We start from the raw sequence: 20324 nt of genomic DNA, 5'->3' as shown, positions 1-20324 counted from the left end.
GGGTCCACCAGACCTTTCAATAGTGAAAACCAACCTGACAAGGGTGCTGTAAGGAAAACACAGCGAGGGTGAAATGTTCTGAGACTCCCCAGTAAGAGGAGCTTTACAGTTCTGATTTATTCATATTTAACATAAAATAATCTTCTACCTGATGCTATTGAGCTTACAGACTGAAGATCACGCTTCGGGGTTTAGGTTGTCTGGGCTAAATTCAGCCCTCGGCTGTTGGAGTGAGGAACAGCCCAGGTTTGCAGCACAGACTCAGTGCTGTGCCCTCATCTCTTCGCCCAATAAATCAGTTGGACAACACAGGTATCACACTCGGATAACGCCTGGGGGGTCTAAATCCCACCTGCTCCAAACACCCTCAGCTAAACCCCAGCCACGGGAAACCCTTTGCTGCCAATATTTTAATCCAGCCTCACTACACACGCCCCCACAGAGCTGTTTTCTTCTCAGTAACTTTGTTGTACGCTATTTTTTTAAGAAAACCAAATGGGAAACATTGTAAGCATACCGTACTGACTGTAATGATGGTTATTTATTGGCTACAGTAGCACGCAGTTCATAAATAAAGATCTTCAGAGACGTTAGACAACTACTAGAGTCTGGAATATTTGTGTCCAGCCTTAAATGCAATTAATACAACTGGGTAGGAACAACCCCAGGTTCCAGTGTAAGTTGGGGAAGGACCTGTTGGAGAGCAGCGTAGGGGAAAGGGACCTGGGGGTCCTGGGGACAGCAGGGTGACCATGAGCCAGCACTGGGCCCTGGTGGCCAGGAAGCCAATGGGACCTGGGGTGGGTTAGAAGGGGGTGGTCAGTAGGTCAGAGAGGTTCTCCTGCCCCTCTGCTCTGCCCTGGGGAGACCACACCTGGAATCTTGTGTCCAGTTGTGGCCCCTCGGTTCCAGCAGGACAGGGAACTGCTGCAGAGAGTCCAGCGCAGCCACCAAGATGCTGAAGGGAGTGGAGCATCTCCCGTGTGAGGAAAGGCTGAGGGAGCTGGGGCTCTGGAGCTGGACAAGAGGACACTGAGGGGTGACCTCATTCGTGTTTATAGATATATAAAGGGTGAGTGTCAGGAAGATGAAGCCAGGCTCTTCTCGGTGACAACCAGTGACAGGACAAGAGGTAATGGGTTCAAACTGGAACACAGGAGGTTCCACTTCAATTTGAGCAGAAACTTGCTGCCGGTGAGGGTGGCAGAGCCTGGCCCAGGCTGCCCAGGGGGGTTGTGGAGTCTCCTTCTGTGCAGACATTCCAACCCGCCTGGACACCTTCCTGTGTAACCTCATCTGGGTGTTCCTGCTCCATGGGGGGATTGCACTGGATGAGCTTTCCAGGGCCCTTCCAACCCCTGACACTCTGGGATTCTGTGAATACCTTGCTTGCTCAGGATCCCTGGCCCAGGACAGTGTTTTTCCCGACTGCCAAATGCAGATCCTAATACAAACAGGGAGCCCAGCAAGACCCCAACCACACGGAGCTGGACCCCTCAGCAGAAGTTAAGCCAATTAAGATACAGTAAATTCAAATTCTACCCCATAATCAAGCAAAAGAGGAGATATTGTCCTCGGTGCAAGGAACTGCATGTGTTGAGAGCCTGGTTAGAGATGTTAATGTTCTATCATGTGCTCGCTCTGGCTGGTATTCCAATGGCTGGAAAGTAACACTAGAAAACTCAAGTTGGAAATTTCAGTTGGCTTATTGGCAGAAAGGATAAGTGACTGTTGGAACAGCTTGCCAAAAAGCTTCCTCATCAATCACAGCCTTTAAAGCAAGGCTGGAAGTCTTCCAGGAAAGACATCCACTGGGTCAGCCACAGGCCATCAGGCTTGCAAAGGTTCGCTTACATTAAAGAAAATTATTTCCTTCATTGCAGGAAGCGCCGCATGAAATCACCCTATGTTATGTCAGATTGATTCATCACAGCTATTCCTTCTGGCCTTAAAAAGAAATAAAGATCTCTTGGTTTCTTTCTACCTTTGGGAAGGATGTCAAGAGATCAGCTGGAGCAACTGCATGCAGTGCAGGTCTGAGGGTCTGCCCTGAGGAGCGGAGAAATGAAAAACTGGGCTCAGCAGGGCCTGGTCATGGGGATTCTCACCCAAACCCTCTCCCTTGGCACATCCTGATGCATCTGCTTTCATGGAGCCTCTAGAAAAAGCCATTATGTTTGACCGCAGGGTGCAGAGGTGCAAGATGTGCTCACGAGCCCCACTCTGAGCCCCCAAGGACAGAGGGATGGGCTTCTCCTTCCCTTCCCAGGACCACACAATCATTTTGGCTGGAAAAGCCCCTCAATATCATCAGGTCCAACCGTTTCCCCACCCCTGGCACTGCCCCATGTCCTGAGAACCTCATGTCCGTCTGTCCAGCCCTCCAGGGATGGTGACTCCAGCACTGCCCTGCGCAGCCTGTTCCAATGCCCCACAGCCCTTTGGGGAAGAAATTGTTCCCCAGATTCAACCTCAACCTCCCCTGGTGCAACTTGAGGCCGTTTCCTCTCATCCTGTCACTTATTCCTTGGGAGAAGAGACCATTAGAAGCTCCAGCTGCCCACAGCTCGAGGGGACGAGTGTATTTGGTTGCCATGTAACACCGCTCAGCCCGTGGCTGCTGGGTAAGGGTCCCACAAGACTGGGCTCAGCTGGGCTCAGCCCCCGGGCAGGCTCCAGCCCCTTTGCCTCTCGCTGCAGGCAAGGCAGCTCATCACCGGGGCCGTAATTAGCTCAGGGATTTATGCTGCAACGGGGCTCTGTGAAGGCGAGCACAGCATCATTAAAGACACCAGCAGGGATCAGCCAAGACTGAGATGAATCCCTCCCCAGTTCATCCCCTACAAAGGCAACTACTGCTTTCTCAAGAGCCATCATTAAATGCCGCTGCACACAGTATAAATCAAGGAGACAAATGACTCGGCGCTGACAAACAGGCGGGTCCTACTGGAAACACAATCACAGCTGGGCAGAGAGCGCACAGAGGGATGAAGGATGCTGCGAGGCATCGCTTGTGCCCATCAGTCCTGGAAAGGGGAGAGCAAACACTGGTTTTCAAAGCGATCATTCTGTGGACTTAGAAAATGTTCATTAGCAAAAGAATTTTCAGTGTAGTGTGGAAGAGACGTGAGCTGTCCTTGGGCAAGGGGGGTGTGTTATGCAGCCGGCAGTGATGCATTCATACACGTTTCTTAGCCATAAGTAAAGCATTTCCCTCTTTACCTTCTGAAAACCAAAGCGGGATGTTCAGAAATGTCTGTCCTGCCATCAGCGTATGAAGCAGCCGGAGCACCAGGGACAGGACAGGATCACTGGTGCATCCACCGGCCCAGCGCTGCCCCGCACAACCAGCCCGGCTGCTGCTTTGTACGATGCTCTGAAATACCCACCCAGGAAAGGTGGTTTACAAAACCAAAGGTCATTAAAGAAAATGCGGCACTGCTCAATATTTCCCAGCTGAACTGCTGCAGGAACAAGTGGAAGAATTAACACGGATCCACGTGCAGAGGATGGAAGAGTCAGACAGCCCCATCTCAGAGCAAAATAAGCATATGGGGTTTGTTTTCCTTTTTTTTTTTGCTGCCATTCAAGTTCCAGCAGTTAAGACAATCTAGTTATTCAATTTAGATAAGCTTCAGTAGCTACCAGCAATTTGAACAGCTGCCTGTGCCTCGCCATTCTGTTATTACCTCCTTCTTTCCAAGTGCTAATGCCATTAGCAAATTGACTTCCTCCCTCGCACAATCTGTCTGGCTTTACCATGTACAACACTAATTGCTTCCCAACGCTCGGGACCATCAGCAGAGGTTTGTACCACAAAAGACGGGAAGGGGTAGCAGGAAGGGTTTGCACGCGGTTCCTGGTCTCCTCTCCTCCAGGCTGAGGAACACAAACTGAAGGAAGAAGTTTAGGGAATTCAGTGAGAGCTTTTCCTGCAATTCGGCCAGTTGTGTTGGCAAAAACAGGGACAGCGATTCAGAAAACATGGAGATTACAGGAAGAGACGGAAAGAAATGTAGGGATGGGGAAAACAGGAAAGCAGGTTCGGAGGGTTGTTGCTTCAGCTTTCACTGCCATCCCCTGCTCCCCTTTCTGGAGCTCTTTGCTGCTCTCCATCCTCCAGCAGACCTGCTCACGTCACCAGCAGCCAAGAGACTTTCGATTGTATTAAAACTCAAAAGCACACATGGAAAAGCATCATTTCAAACAGCAACTATGCCAATAAGAGGCCTAGTCCCACCCTTTCTGATAGCAAGAGTCACACCGTCCATCACAGCCCTCCACCTTAAAATAACCATTAAAAATATAGTATATATATACTAATTTTTCCTGTGCCAGGCATCTGGCTCCCCTCATTTAAAAAGAAATAAAATAAAGGAGGACACAATAAAAAGATGAAGGACCCTTTTGGCTCCCACTCTGACCTCATCAGCTAAGCAGTGAAGAAATAAATTGTCTCGAACCTTTCATGTAATCTTTCTGCATTTCTAACCCACGGGACACAAGCCCTGCATTTACATTACAAAGTGCAGAGCGGCTCTTCCAGATGGGACAATCTCTTTGGTGATTTGAATCATTAGCTCCCAAACTCAATATATGTCTGTACCTGCATTTCAGAGGCTGTGGAAAATAAAAGGAGAATTTCCTGGGGTTGAGAAGAGTTTCATGAGACAGAAATCCGGGGCTGGTTGTGCACAGAGTTCACTCATTGCGGTGTTAAATCTGGGCAAAAGGCTGAGTCAACGTCACCCTGCTTAGAAGAGGTGGTTTAATCAATTAGCAACAGATTTTAAGATAAAAGAAGCCAGATAACCTAATGGAGGTACCAGATGAACAGTAAACCAATGCAAAACATGGAGTTTAGTCAGTTTTTTCCACACTGATGCTATAAGTGCGCGTGAGACACAAAGATGTTATTTCACCTCCCATTGAAGAACCAACACAAGAACTGGCTGGGCCTTGAGAATGGCGGAAGAACGAAGCGGACTGACCACAGATATGGACACCCCCAGCGAGCTAAGGATGGTAATAATGCTCAGAGAAAGCAGCACGTGCTCCCAGCTAAGGAACAGAAGCAGAGAAAAGCATTGCAGAGCCAGAGGGAAGAGAAGAGCGAAGACAAAGCGGCATCAAGCATGGGAGAAACTCTGGTATCGTGGAGCTGGCTCAGAGGACACTGATGGGGAACAGAGGCGAGAAAACCTTGGACAAGCAGATCATCCATCAGGAGCTTCTGAGCCACGGGACCAGATGGAAGGACACACAGTCCCTTGTGTGTCACAACCCTGTGGGATCCCCCCATCCCTTCCCAGAGGGTCACCCCATAGGAAGGGACAGCACACCTTCCAAAGGCACCTTGTGTCGCTGCAGAACGGTTCCCCCAACGTTCCTCAACTGGTTATTGTACCTGTTAAAGTCTCCCTGCAGAAAGAGGACTCGGTAGAACAACAACCTGGGAATTGCAGCCTGACGTCAGGCTTGTTTCTCCACTCAAACACAACCTCAGGGGCCAAAAATCATTGTCCAGATACACTTATTACCTGCTTCGCTCTATAATGAAGTCTGTTTTTGTATAGGATTCTCTGCAAATAAGGTATTTACCTGAATATCTAACTCTTTCTATATTAAAGCATTTTTTTGTTCTTCTGGTAAAATATATATATATATATATACATATATATATTTAATAGTATACTTCAATCTTTAATATTAGAATCATATCATTATTTTCCCCAGAACTGGGTGTGCTTTGCATTCTGGTACTTTAGGTTATGGGGCAGGGGGGAAAGGAAACAGGCTCAGTAAATATAGTTGTTTACTGTAAAATAAGAGAAAGAAAGTAGAAAGAGAAGGCATTTAATAGGCTCCTCTGTGGATTCCGCTGCCAAGGGGGAAACAATCCTCCCTATGGAGTTGCTGCATGTTTTATATTCCTTAATCACCAGGAAAACGGCAGATCCACAAGGCCACTGAGCTCTTCCCTTCCTCTTCCTTTAAAGACTTTAGGAATGAGCTCAGCCCTGAGTCACGATTTGAAACATCCAGTTACATTCCTAAGCAGCCGCGCTCACATTGAAATTTGCTCGTGCTACCCTGTTTCGCTCTTCCACGCTCCAAAGGAAACGGGGCAAACTCAAGATATCGCTTGGTGATATTATACAGTTTTCTGGGCTCTACAAAAGGGAAATATGAATAAATCTTTCTAGTGGGGGTCCCTGCCTCATTCCCACCCTGCCCTGCAGCTGCTGAGACCACTTGGGTCTGATGGAAAAGCCACCAGGTAACAAGGAAACCTGGTTTCCAAGTCCAGCTTGAAAGTGTCTTTATTTCTTTGTACCTCTTGCTGGAGAAACACCATCTACCCAACTGTGGCAGCTCACATCACCGCAGACTTCTGGGCAAAGCAGGAGAAACGGGAGGAAATAAGACAGGAATCAGGATCGCCAGTTATAAGCTAAATAAACAAACCCTAAAGGTAAAATAAAGACCCATTAGAGGAGCACAGAAAGGTCATTAGTGGCGAGCAGTGGGTGGTTTCTGTGGCTCAGTGTCCATTCCAGACCATCCTTTCACATCATGTGGAGGCCAACTTGGCCCATCGGGAGCTACTGTTTGTCCTGCTGTGCTAAGACTCAAGCTCTGGTGCTACAATCCTGTCCTAACTTTGTAGACTGTGACACTTAAGGAAAGACTTGGGAATAAACTGCATCAGCCAGAAAAATTTACAAACTTCACCATGAAATACCGCATCGATATTAATAAAGAAACAGAGGCAAGAAATGGCATTAAATCTTCCTCTTGGCAGCTCTCCTCCTCAAAATCTTCCACAAGCAGCAGAGCGGCACGATGACGACGAGACCCGCGGCCACTCCACCTGCAGCTCCTATCAAACCTTCGTGGAAGAATTGTCTCTGCCAAAACTCCCGCTCTGTTTGCACCACTTTGCGGGTGATGTTGACTGTGTTTGCTTCCCCCCCGTATGCAGTTAGCTTCTGTTCCCAGGTCAGGGATTTTTGGAAGTTCAGATCCACTAAGTCCCTCCGGATCACCCTGACCCCAAAATAGATCCTCTTGATGAGTTTGAACGTCTTCAGCTCCTGCACGTCGCACCGATAAGTCCCTCCATCAGACTCCCTGGTAGGGGAAAACTCAAGGACAGTATCGTTCTTTTGGAGGTGTTTGAACAGCATGTTTTCCGTGGTGATGAGGCCTTGAGCAAACTTCCACACGTAGCGGTAGGCTTGGCGATCGAAATCGGCCGTGTCCGAGGGTTGGCAGGCGAGCTGGAAGGGTTTGCCCACGGGGATGGTGAAGTGGAGCAAGCCACAAAACCAGTGGGTCAGGCAGCGGGACGTGCGCATGACACAATCCTTCCTCTCACCAGCTGGCGTCACCTCGCACCACTCCTCCTGTTTGAAGCCCAGCCCGCAAGTGACGCTGCAGGACGTGCTGTTGATGGCCAGTCTGGCCGGAGCGGACGCCAGCGCCGCCGGGATGGTCACCCAGTCATAGCAAACTACCGACGGTAGATAGAAAACACCAAGTAACGTCCCAAGGATGTGGCCGTTCCCCAAAGTCTTCACAGTCATCAATCAGACACGCTGCTTGCTAAAGCTGTGCAAATTCAGTAGTCAAAAAAAGAGACAAACCCAAAAAATCGTTCTTTGTAGACCTTCAAACTAAGTGTTTCTGGAATCTCACCAGCATCGTCTTCAAGACACCATCCTTCCGCCAAGGAAAAGGCCTCCAACAAGACAGGCGTGAAGTGCGATGCTGCTAAAGAAGATGCAACATGTTACTATGTCGGTCGGAGTGTGAGTTGTGAATTCCAGTTCTTGTAACACAGCTGCAGAATGTTTTAATCCACTATATTCCAGCTATTGGGATCTATTTGACAATTTTGAAAAATATTAAGTCCTCCCTTCTCTGGAAGACTTTACCTACTATTTTAGATGAATTTCCACTGTAAATAAGTACTGATCCAGTTCAACCTTCCCACCAATCTATAAAGCAATAAGTAACCATTACTGGAACTCCTCAAATAACGCTGTTGAGCATAAGGAAACCGTAACTCCTTTTGCAGCACCTCTACAGTTCTGTCTTATATACACATATCCCAAAATCCGAAGTACTCCCCAAATTACCAAGATCACGAAAGCACCATTTCAACCTCTAGATAATCTGTTGGCACTGAAATCGAAGGCAATCTGCGCAGTGTTTTATCACTGATGATATTCATCTCCACCTAGGGCTCCAAGAAGTCACTCGGATCTCCAGGGCTGATGTCACAGTCCAGCTGCCCCGGTCAGAATGTGGCCCCGAACCTTCCGAGGGAGAACAAAGAATTCCACAAAGCGAGTCGTCCAAAATGAGGACTCAGCCTAAAAAACATCATTTGAGGCTCCTGACATCCCCTATCAGCCTCGGGAGGGATTCAACAGCTGAGACCCCAGCTCTGTGTCACCTACAGCCAAAATCCCCACGTTCGACTGATGTGTCTAAACCACAAACCAGTCATATACTGCAGCAAAACGCTCGAAGATGAGGCAGCCCAGTGTTAATTCACTTCGTGCTCAAGCATTCCAAAAGAATACTGCGCTACTAAAAAAAGTTCTTCAAGAAAAAAACCCAAAGTTACTTATTTTTCATGGAGTAATTGAACTACGGCCAAGCCAGTTCAATAATCAGTGTCTCCTTACCAGCGACTGAGTTACTGGTTGCAGAAAGGATTTGGATCGCCGCGTTCTTCCACAGCTGTAATGAATATCCACATTTTTCTTCCTAACAGTCTTTAATTTATTGCAATGACGACTTGTGTAGATGTAGTAGATGTGTTTTCCACAGCCCGCAGGCTCCGTGTTCAGCTCGGAGCAGCCAGGATGCGCTCAGCTCTACGGGGCTTTGATCACACCACACATTTACTCTGGAAAAGAGACGATCAGCTAAAAGCCACTATTAAAAAAACCCCCAACCAAACAGAAAATCCCCAGCAATGGGGAAGGCACAATATGTTTGTATTTGCAGCAGCGCAGGAGTGTAAAATTCCTAAATATTGTCACAAGATGAACAGCCACAAAGGATGGAAAAGCCAAGACTTGCCCTAGGAAATAAAACATAGCTCTTTATTTACAAACACAAAAACTAACATCACTGCTTTACGCTACCATCAAGCCAGTGTCCGACTAATATTGTACAAAACTACAGAGATTGAAAAATAAAATAGAAGTTGGAAGAAAATAAACCAAGGACATATACACTGTACAAAGAAGTCTGAACAGAAACGAAGGCTGGAGTCTGGGGCATATTATATGCTTTAAAATCATCTTGAGAACCATCGCCTGTGCATCTTTTAAAGCTTGTGGGCTCAGCCACACCACGTATGGGCAGATTTGACATAACAGCGTTCCAGGAAAGCCGCGAGTCATTCTACAAGCAGAATGAACAGAGGAAATGAAGACGCATGGGACTGAATTCCATTAACTGAAACAGGCCGGCGCACCAAAGCCGGAAATGAAAATAGCAGATTTAAAAAGCCTTCTGATTTAAAACGTCCCCTCTTTTCCCATGCTTGTATCTCATGCAACTACCGCATACTTCCGACTGCAAATTAATAAATCTCTTTATGACTCTTCTTCTTGGTTTTTAATGTCTGCGGGATACTTTGAAAATTTAAATATGTAGAGATAAGCTCAATAATTACATCTGGGGAAAAACTGAAAGTAATTGCATAGGAAGTATAAAAGTCTATAAAACAAGGGGCATTAGGAATGAGAGCTTTCTTGTAACAGGCTGGTCTGGTACAGAGAAGTGTCAGGCTGTAGGCGTTGGGTAAAGTGTCTCTTCTCATTGCCACAAAGAAAATGTTACAACCATCTTTAAGGAACACAAGGTTAAAGCATCTCTCTGCCATTCTTGATCCAGAAGTGGGACAAAACCCCTGCAAAACTACGCTCTCAGTTCAGAGAAATAGCGGTTCTGTTTTCTCTAAGTGCCAGTATCTACCAGCTAGGAGGAAACCAATTGTTTCTGGGAGGGCACCTCACAGAAAAAGACAGAATAAAAACATCTGCAAGGACCAAAAGGAACTGCCAGCACAGCTTTTCATACCGCAGGCTAGAAGAAAGCACAGAAACCCAGTATTTTAGCTAGAGGTCCTTCCACTTGTTCCTTTTCCCATAAGCAGAGTCATCCTTCGCGTCTAAAATATTCACAATATGAAGATTCGGTCTTCGCAGCCTTCAGAGGGTGTCTTGATTCTTCACATTAGATCTCTGTCCACCTGAGAGGAAATCAAACCTGGCACATAATCAGCAGCCGTGGGTCACTAAGCACATCAGACACCACAGCGAGCAAACAGAGAAGCCGGTACGGTGATGCGACTGGCACTGAAGGGCTTCTAGCTCACTGAAATTCAAATTAACAGCAAAGAAAGGGACGTTTGCGGGATACAGAGTCACACGGTATCAGGAATAAAAATACACACTTTGGGTATTCTTCAATCCAGGAACAAAAAAATAATGTATTTAGAAGATAAGCTTGATAAGCTCTGGAGTGGCAGAGTGTTGGGTACCGGCTCGCTTTAAATATAGTTCTTTCTGTCACCACAAAGGCAGTTCCAAATGAGTCTCTTTGCAAATCGCGTGACCTGAGCGTCAGCATTTTACACCGTTCGCCGAAGAGGCAGCTAAGGAGGAATGAAGGCGTTTCCTCTTCCAGATTCATCTCTTACAAAAGTCACTCCCTGAATCCACCACCAGTCTGCTGTGTTAGTCAGTCCGCTCTGAGCGAGCGTCGCAGCTATTTTCCGCATTATGGTGCCCATATAGGAAAGAATACAGGAAGATAAAGAAGAGCGTCTTCATAACAATTCTGAGATTGCACCACCTGCTAAAGAGATCAAAGACAGATGAAAAATAAGTAACTGGACTCAACCTGATGTTACCAGAAACCACAGACTACCAAATATGGTAGCATTTCCAGAATAAAATAAAATAAAATAAAATAAAATAAAATAAAATAAAATAAAATAAAGAGAATAAGATTTTCTAGACAAAGCCATTTGAAAGAATGAGATCTAATCAACAAGATACTGCCTACGACAAATTAAGATCTCTGGTATTACTGCATTTGTATTTGAGATCACGTGCAAGGTGGCAAAGGAACTCGGAGCTTTTACTCCACGATGTTGCGAGCAAACTTACCTTGGTGCAAAATTTCTTTTGCTTTATCAAGCCCAAAATCTCAGAGCAAAAGCACAACAAGTTCTGACTAAGTTTGGGTTAAACCAGATTGCCGCAAGATTTTATTCTGAAAATTATAAAATGGATCAAAGCTTCTCAGTTGGTTTATCTGGAAACCTGATTGTGACGCAGCAGCTTTAAGAAAACAACATTTACTGCTGGACGGCACCGCACAGCGACACAGACAAACTTCTAGAAGGCTCCAAGTGTTGGCCATGAAGCTTTGCAAAAAGACACCAACAGTTTCCAGAGGAGAAACATCTGTCGTGTTTTAGCAACTGCTGAGTTACTTCAGAAAGCGACAGCACGAGGAACCAGCGGAATTAACGGCGTCATGCACGAGGGACAGCAAAGGGGGTCTGGTTGCAGGTGGCTGTTTGACTTTGCACGTGGTGGAACAGCGGGAACCCCAAGAAAAGGTTGGTTGCCCAAAATAGGAATTATAAGAGAATAAAGGAAGGCGGACATGAACCTTGGGGACTAAGCGACTACGGTGAGTTTGGAAAGATTCAAGTGACTTTTTCTCAGCGGACAAGCTGCTCTTCTCTTAGCACGACTCACACAGACACTTCCACCACTGACTACCGAAATCTACTGCAGGGATCTACTGGATCCTCTCAAGTCAACAGTACTGCAGAGGGGAACACAACCACAGGTTCTAATGAGAGACACAAGTCCATCGTAGCAATATGAATTATTTGCCTATAGCTCCATCAAGCTAAACAAAACCACTATGGAAAAATACCTTTAAGTGCTTACAAGCAACAAAGAGCAAAAGTCCATTTTAGAAAGTTCTACCAACTCCTACAGATGGGTGAAATGAGAAATTTATATCCTTTTTGCATACAGTCACATTCATTAGCACATGATAAAAGAAAGCAATCAACAGGCCTGCTGATGAAACTAACGGTTATAATCATTCGGTCTTCGAGCTGGACTTGTCTGTCCAGCCTGGCCCAACAGGGCAGTCAGGACATGTAACAGATCCCAGCAAAGACACCCAAGGATCCGCACAACCCAGACAACTTCAAACCACCCTTGATGCCCCCTGTGACTTAAGAAGTCAAAAGGGAATCCCCTTGTCCTGTAATTCTGATACTAGAAGCCACTCAGTACATCCCATATTACAAACAAGGGCTGAAGATACTCTTGGCTGTTTCATTTCTGGATTTTGCAAGGTACAGCGTGAAAGGATTAAACAGAAGCCCAGAAAACATCCGCCAGAGTTTTCCATGTACAGACTAAGTTTGTTCTATCGCATTCCCTTTCTCTGCAAATAGCAATTAGCGGTGCTAGTACAAGCGACATAACAGGAGCTGAGCAGGAAGGACAACGAGCAAGGTGGGTAGCGCAGGACCAGCAGTGAGGGAAGGAATAAACCACTTCTGTACAGTCTAAAATCCACAGCAGCAGCTGCTGCGTTCAAGGAAATGCAAAATTGGGTAGATCAGTTACACTGTGTCTTTAAAACGGTTCATATATCAACCCTGAGTTCTTTATTACCGTCTAAAAACCAGTGGAGTCCGTATCACTTAATCCAAATGCTTTCTTTACGGAGCTTGAGTGAACTTTGCCCAAATAAGAAGCTGAAGCAGCAAATGAGACAGATGGGAAACACTTGGTCTCCCTAAGTCTGGGCCCCAATAAAAGTGACTGCCAACAGTTCTGTTGCACTACACAACCAACAAAAGGTGACCAAAAACAAGGAGAAAAGTCCACCAAAATCTATCCTCATTGACAGCAACTGTACTTTTTGGAATTTAACTGAGGCTGCTGTATAGGTAGGAATAGAAAATTTAGCTCCTGAATTTCATCTCAGGGTTCGTTTATCAAGCAATTATTGATGCTCTGCTTCCTAGTTCTGCTTACAGAACTTTTTCTTCTTCATTACTTTGCCTGGTATTGATGGCACAAAATAGCGATTTCAGCTTCAAAGTCCTTCACTATCTACATTATTTACTCCTCAAAATCGACTCCCTGGAACCAAACATCGTTACCGTTTATATGAGTTGATAGAAGTTATCCAAAAGGTTGAAATTATCAAAAGATTTTTGGTTTTGAAATAGCACTCAGCCTCTATTAAAAACCCTACTCTTTATATGCAGCAACAGAGGCACGGACATTGGTTTTATTGCAAATATTGAAAGCAGTTCCGCTTAAAAAATATGTATATTTTTGCCTATCCTTGACAGCAGCTAAACACGGAGTGAGCAAGCGCCGTTTGGGAAGATAAAACGCTGTGACTACGTTAAGTCAAGGGTGTGTACAAAGCAAGGCCACCAAGCAAGCCAACGCCGCTCGCGCTGGGTTCCTTACCTGTCAAAGGCTGTCCCAGCTCCGCCTGCACTTTACCCTTCGCTGCTCCTTCCAGAGGTAAAGCACCTCTGTCCCCTTTGTAGAGTTTCGGTTTAAATGGAGAATCTTTGTCTTTACCTTTTGATCCTTTAGGCCTGCCTGCTTGCTTCTTCTTGGATTTACCATCTCCCTTCACACCCAGCAGCGGATGGACTTCTGTAGAGAGATAAGGCGTTGCCAAAGGGAGTTACCTCTTGGGATGCTTAGATCAGCACGTGCAGCCCCGAGCGTTTACAAATAGCATTAAAAATTACAATTTTAGGATGCCCTTTCTCATTCATGGAATCCCAGAATGTCAGGAGTTGGAAGGGACCTGGAAAGCTCATCCAGTGCAATCCCCCCATGGAGCAGGAACACCCAGATGAGGTTACACAGGAAGGTGTCCAGGCGAGTTGGAATGTCTGCACAGAAGGAGACTCCACAACCCCCCTGGGCAGCCTGGGCCAGGCTCTGCCACCCTCACCAGGAACAAGTTTCTTCTCAAATTTAAGTAGAACCTTTTGTGTTCCAGTTTGAACCCATTGCCCCTTGTCCTATCACTGGTTGTCACCGAGAAGAGCCTGGCTCCATCCTCCTGACACTCACCCTTTAGATATCTGTAAACATTAATGAGGTCAGCCCTCAGTGTCCTCTTGTCCAGCTCCAGAGCCCCAGCTCCCTCAGCCTTTCCTCACACGGGAGATGCTCCACTCCCTTCAGCATCTTGGTGGCTGCGCTGGACTCTCTGCAGCAGTTCCCTGTCCTGCTGGAACTGAGGGGCCACAACTGGACACAAGATTCCAGGTGTGGTCTCCCCAGGGCAGAGCAGAGGGGCAGGAGAACCTCTCTGACCTACTGACCACCCCCTTCTAACCCACCCCAGGTCCCATTGGCTTCCTGGCCACAAGGGCCCAGTGCCGGCTCACGGTCACCCTGCTGTCCCCAGGACCCCCAGGTCCCTTTCCCCTACGCTGCTCTCCAACAGGTCCTTCCCCAACTTATACTGGAACCTGGGGTTGTTCCTACCCAGATGCAAGACTCTACACTTGCCTTTGTTATATTTCCCACCTTGAAAAACACCAGCAAAATTTGCTGAGTTGCTGGCTATCAATACCCATTGTCAGATGTGACTCCAAGAGCAGAACAAAATTATGGAGTGACCTCCTCAAATTGGGGCATTCAGACAAAGCTAAAAGCCATCTCCGATGAGGAATAGGCACTAAAACAACGGCAGCTTCTACACACCATCGTTAGGTACTCCTTGGAGTTCAATGTTGGTGGTTTTGGGCTTCTTCTTTGGTGCCTGAGGTCCGTCGGAGGAGGATTGTCTCTTCTTCTCAGAACCCATGCCCTCATCAGCTAAAGAACTCTGAACCGCGTCCGGTGGAGGCCCGTAGGGATTTTCTTCTGGGTCTTCAACTTCAGGAGCAATGGGTAAGTAAAGCAGAGCTTTGGAGTCCTCCAGTTCTTCATCGCTTTGCAGGAAAAAAAAAATCGTTTAAAACTAGGGGTTGTGATAACATATTATACAGGGAAACATAGTGATACATTTTGTATTCATGCTTTAAACAAAATAATTCTTTTTTCACCTGCTACAAAAGGCAGCGATGGGATCCACACTAGTTACATCCACTTCTTCATCTTCTGCAGCATCAGCACCTGAGAACCAGGGAAAAAAGGTGAATTGTAGACAGAAAAAGGCCAAATTAGTCACAAATAATGCAACTGTGTGTAAATGTCTAAGCACGCAGAAGTGAGAACTAAAGCAGAAAACAAACCTGTTCTAACACAGACCTACTGTCATAAAACACCAGTAACGAAGCGAGAGAAAAGATTTTACATCTTTTTAATGTTTCGTTGTTTTCACTAAACTTGTTCTAAATCAGATGAAAATTGTTTTAATGCTTAATTCAAACACAGAATCACAGAATGGACCGGCTTGGAAAAGACCTCAGAGATCATCAAGTCCAACCCTTGGTCCTACTCCAGTCCGTTTACTAGATCATCAGTACACGTCTTTTTGGCACCACCAAGCGGGCAGAGGTTGTGCTGCTATTGCTGCAGATCCAGCAGCACTGCTGTTGAGAGCAAACCTGAGCACCGATATCGTCTGTTTGCCTAAAAATGCACTGGAGAGGGGAAGCATTTCTAAAAAAAACGTTGCATGTCAATTGGCAGGAACCACATTAATTGTGTTAGCTCGTATATCTTCATTTACCCGCTCCTGCTTTGTCAAGCACCACCCCTGCATAACTACCATAACCACTAGTTTTTAATTTTTATGATGATCATGTATTACAACTACAAATTATTTGCTCCATAGAAACACAGTTTGTGCAGTACCTGTCTGTTCCGGTTCACTCTTATCTTCATCTTCGATATCAAACTCTGACTCCCTCTCTTCATATTCTACATTTTCATCCAGCTCTTTGAAGTCGGGCGCAAAGGCACTCCAGTTTTCCTGAACCACAGCAAATTGAAAACAATTTTTACCTTATGCAAAAGAAACAGCAGTTGTAGAAGGACTCGTAAAATTACAGTCTCATTCTGCATTAAAATCCAGAAAGCGACAGCACATGCAAGTGCTGTCACATGCAAGATCACAAAAACTGAGCCTCATTCAGGTGTGAGTTCCCTCCTCATGTTCACCAGAAGAGCAAACACACGTCAGGTTAAGCAGGTGAACCTAAAGAGGTTGTTGAATGGGGATTTAATAAAGGATTTCAAGGTTAAACTGTTCAGCCTACAAAGAGGTTGTTGAATGGGGATTTAATAAAGGATTTCAAGGTTAAACTGTTCAGCCTACCAGGATGGCAACAGCTGGGGAGAATCCTCTTCAGGAAATGATCTAAACCACTTACCACTTGGTTCTGAGCCCATATTGACACCACGCCGCTCGAAATCGAGGCTATGATCGGTCGGACAGGATGCCACTAGATTTATTTGAAAGAGAAAAGCGGAGGAGCTTCATTGGTAAATGGAATTGAAAAGCTTAGTTTTCAAAATAACAAGAAACACGGTAAAAGCGGATGGTTTTCTTACTGCAACATCCAAGAGCAGCTCTCCTCTGGTCCCGTGGAGGATTTTCACCAGGTTTCCAATACTCTTCTCCCAAATGTACAGGGCATGCTGTCGTGCTGAACCTGCCACTATATATTCACCGTCACCAGAGAAGCAGCACTTCTTCCACGGGGTCCTGCGTGCAAAGGCGACGTTGCAAGTTAAACAGCGTGGAGGAGGGAAGACTGTGGGGTTGTTCTTCAGACTGTGAACTCACATACTCCCACCCACAAATATTTCACCTTCAAATCAACTTGTGAAAGATACGTTTCAAATTAAAGCGTCCATTCATTGTACTGAGTAAGATGGTGATGAATAATCTTCCCCAGCACACAAACCTCACCTTCTCAAGTCAGGCTGAGCAGCCATTCTGCTGCCTCTTACCTGTTCACTAAATCCTGCAGCTTCTGCATCGGTTCAGGTTCCCCATCCCGTCCACAAGTGAGAATTTCACGGCCATCGTACACCCTGATTATCCGGTCAGCTGTGTTTATTAAAAAGCAGCTGCGGGAAGCAGAGCACAGAACATGCTTTAGAATTCAAAGAAAATGAAAAGAATCAGAATATGTTCCATGACAGAACTATGAGGGGTTTTAAGACCTTATATGATCTGTCAATCTACTCTATAGTTTTCAATCCAGGCAAAGTCACTCACCTTCCTTTCCGAGCAAATTCAATCGATTTGATAGCGGTGGTGTTGCTGGTGCCAGTTGTCACTCGGAAGGAAGCAACAAGATCCTGAGTGTCCGTTTTTAAGACCAAGATCTGAAGATTAAGAAGACAGAAGGCAATCAGTGTCTTCATTATAACTCATTCCCCCTTTAGAACCTTTAACCCTGACAAGAGAAGCCTCAGCAATCTACACAGGAATAGTTGGGATTCTGCAACTGTAGTTCTACTACAGTTTCTGCGACATAAATATTGGTTTATCTACACTGGAAAAGGATCCAACAAATATGGTCAAAGACAAAAGCAACACAAAGACCTAACTCAGACAAAGATTATAGTCTAGAGTTCGTCAAAGATAAAGCGCAATGTTTTATTCAGAAGATCATATCAACGCTATATCACTTATTCAAGAGACATTCAGGAAGCCTTATTTGTACGTTAAAAGAAAGAACACAACCCAGAAATGTTAAACATGTTGATAAAGATGGGAGATAATCTAAGCTACTGCATCCGGTGCCATGCGCTGAGGTCTCACCTTCCCCTTGGCATTGCCCGTATAAATGTATTCCCCTCTCCTGTCAAAGGAGGCCACGACATTGAGATCAGAATCGTCATCCACAGGCAGGACGACGTGCTTGGAGTCCGACAGTGTCAGCATCACCGGCGCCGACTTCATGGGACAAACTAATACTCTGTTTCTGCAAGGCAGAAAAAGAAGAGTTAGCAGTTTCTTCTCTGGAAAAGAATTTCCACATTTAGAAGCAGGAAAAAAATCTCAACCTACACCAAAAAATACAGAATTGTATCTCTTTCATCTTTTGTTTTTTTCATCAACATGACATTAAGCTAACGTCTACTTTAATTTCCTTTCTGGTTCTGGAAACATCTCCAAGTTTATGCTGTAACTTGTAAACTCACTGAGACATTTCTACACACATTTCCAAGAATCATTTCCTTGCTTACTCTCCTCCCACCCTGATATTTTCATAATAAAAAGGGTCACAACAAATGTAGTTAGGGTGCTAATCACAAGATGATAAACCAAAATCGTAAGATTTGGAAAAACCACTCTGCAAACTGCACTAAAAACATTTTAACGAGCATCAGTTCCACCAAAATGAGAGCGTTAAACCTTTTGTTCTCAGGACTTACTGGTCTCGAGGGTGGTACTGAACTTTCAAGATAGGTGAAGGAAATCGAAACCTCTGGTCGCAGTCTCCAGAGAGCACATCCCACTGCGACACGATGTTATCGGTCGAAGCACTCACCAGTTTGTGGCCATCTCGACTCCAGCTACAGTAATGAGATGCAGTTCAAGATAAAGTTACTACTGAAATGTGTAAAACATACGCTCACCAAGAGTTTAAAATTATCAGACAAAGGTTTAAACATAAATCTATTAGTCTTAAAAATAACCTTTGAGCTACAGCATCCAAAAACTTAATAAGCTTAAAATATTTCCAAATGCTCTTAAAGGAGCCCGCAAGGGGCTGGCATTGCAGCAAGCAACACACCCAGGTGTTAAGAGCCACCTGGGTATCACAGAATCACAGAATGTCCTGAGCTGGAGGGACCCGGAAGGATCAGGGAGTCCAACTCCTGTCCCTGTACAGGACACACCACAGGTCACCCCGTGTGTCTGAGGACGTTGTCCAGTCTCTTCTGTAGCCTCATCTAGGTGGTCCTGCTCCGGCAGGGAGATTAGACTAGACGATCTTTCGAGGTCCCTTCCAATCCCTAGCATTCTATGATTCTTGAACACTGTCAGGTTGGGGCCGTGACACCTCCCTGGGGAGCCTGTTCAGTGTCCAGCACCTCTGGGTGAAGAACCTTTTCCTCATGTCCAACTGACCCTCCCCTGGCACATCTCCTGCCGTTCCCTGGGCTTCTGTCACTGATCACTAAAGAGAAGAGATCAGCACCTACCTCTCCTCCCCTTGTATCAGAGCACCTGATGCTCAGTAAACACAGGAATGGTCAATTTCTAACAAAAATGAGAGGAGCCTTTCACAGCTGGCACATAAGCTGTGAGTTCAACTATGACTAAACAGCACGGTCAGTTCTTCTGAAACAGAATGAGCCTCTTAGATTGGGTATTGGGAACAATTTCTTCCCCAAAGGGCTGTGGGGCATTGGAACAGGCTGCCCAGGGCAGTGCTGGAGTCACCATCCCTGGAGGGTTGGACAGACGGACATGAGGTTCTCAGGACATGGGGTGGTGCCAGGGATGGGGGAACAGTCAGATTCGATCCTGAGGGGCTTTTCCAAACGAAACAACTCTACGGTTCCTCTCACCACAGCGAGCAGACGGGGTGGATGTGAGCGCTGATGATTTTGGCGATGCCCCGGGTCAGGAAGTCCCAGATGACGATGCGCCCGTCGTTGCAGCCCACGGCCAGCAGCGTTCCCCAGCGGTTGAAGGTGCAAGTCAGGGCCATGCTGATACAGTCCAGCGTCCCGTCAGCCTCCTGCGGGGGAAGAGCGCAGCCCGACGGCCATCACATCAGCCCGGCCCCGCCGGCTGCAGCGGGAGGGCCGGGGCGGGGGGGGGGGGGGGGGGGGGGGGCGTTTACCTCAGGGTAGTTCTGGCCGAAGGATTCTGCAACAAAACGCGAAGACAACACTTGAGCCGGGCGCGCCCCCCGCCTCACCGCGCTGCCCCCCCGGCGCGGCGCCGGCTCCACACGAGCCCCGGCCCGGCCGCCCCCGCCCGGCCCCGCACGCACCGAGCAGCTCCAGGTTCATCGCGGCCGCCGTCCCGCTCCCTCCGTCCCCGTCGCCGAAGGACCCCGCCGGGGGCCTATGCCGCGCCGCCCCGCTGTTCGCCTGACGAACCCCCGCTCCGCTCCTCTCCTCCTCCGGCGCCGCGGTTCGCCGGCGGTTCACCGGTGGCTCAGCGGCACCTCCCGCCTCCGCTCCGCCTCACCCACCGGGCCCGGCGGCGGGGATGGGGAGCGCGGCGGGGCTCAGGCAGCGCGGCGGGCAGCCCGGCGCCTGCGCACGGAGGGTTCCGGGCGGGCC

The 20324-nt window shown here is 46.9% G+C and overlaps 2 protein-coding genes across 6 annotated transcripts; both read right to left on the bottom strand.

Annotated features, from left to right (window-relative positions):
• Window positions 1–6421: 6421 nt before the first annotated feature.
• Window positions 6422–8605, bottom strand: TMEM81 (transmembrane protein 81). 2 transcript variants are annotated; one of them, XM_080358145.1, is made up of 2 exons: window positions 8145–8605; window positions 6422–7776 (listed from the first exon to the last, which is right to left on the bottom strand). In XM_080358145.1, exon 2 carries the CDS (start codon window positions 7587–7589, stop codon window positions 6786–6788), a length of 804 nt encoding a protein of 267 aa, XP_080214271.1. In that variant the 5' UTR covers window positions 7590–7776; window positions 8145–8605; the 3' UTR covers window positions 6422–6785. The 2 variants fall into 2 exon arrangements, with proteins under 2 accessions (XP_080214271.1, XP_080214272.1); XM_080358146.1 differs by having other exon boundaries at window positions 6422–7773.
• RBBP5 (RB binding protein 5, histone lysine methyltransferase complex subunit) lies at window positions 8599–20132 on the bottom strand. 4 transcript variants are annotated; one of them, XM_080358142.1, is made up of 14 exons: window positions 20030–20132; window positions 19877–19902; window positions 19599–19771; window positions 18456–18596; window positions 17839–18001; window positions 17290–17399; window positions 17019–17138; window positions 16617–16770; window positions 16436–16507; window positions 15918–16035; window positions 15164–15233; window positions 14820–15049; window positions 13557–13751; window positions 8599–10887 (listed from the first exon to the last, which is right to left on the bottom strand). In XM_080358142.1, the coding sequence occupies exons 1-14, from the start codon at window positions 20046–20048 to the stop codon at window positions 10859–10861; spliced, it is 1620 nt and encodes a 539-aa protein (XP_080214268.1). In that variant the 5' UTR covers window positions 20049–20132; the 3' UTR covers window positions 8599–10858. The 4 variants fall into 4 exon arrangements, with proteins under 4 accessions (XP_080214268.1, XP_080214270.1, XP_080214269.1 ...); XM_080358144.1 differs by having other exon boundaries at window positions 13674–13751; XM_080358143.1 differs by having other exon boundaries at window positions 8599–13751; window positions 18456–18472; window positions 18572–18596.
• Between the last annotated feature and the right edge of the window lie 192 nt (window positions 20133–20324).

The sequence above is a fragment of the Nesoenas mayeri genome, assembly GCF_963082525.1.
Source record: "Nesoenas mayeri genome assembly, chromosome: 23".
Classification (NCBI taxonomy): domain Eukaryota; kingdom Metazoa; phylum Chordata; class Aves; order Columbiformes; family Columbidae; genus Nesoenas; species Nesoenas mayeri.
The sequence above is the reverse complement of the archived record's forward strand: the minus strand, read 5'-3'. Positions and strand labels throughout refer to the sequence as shown.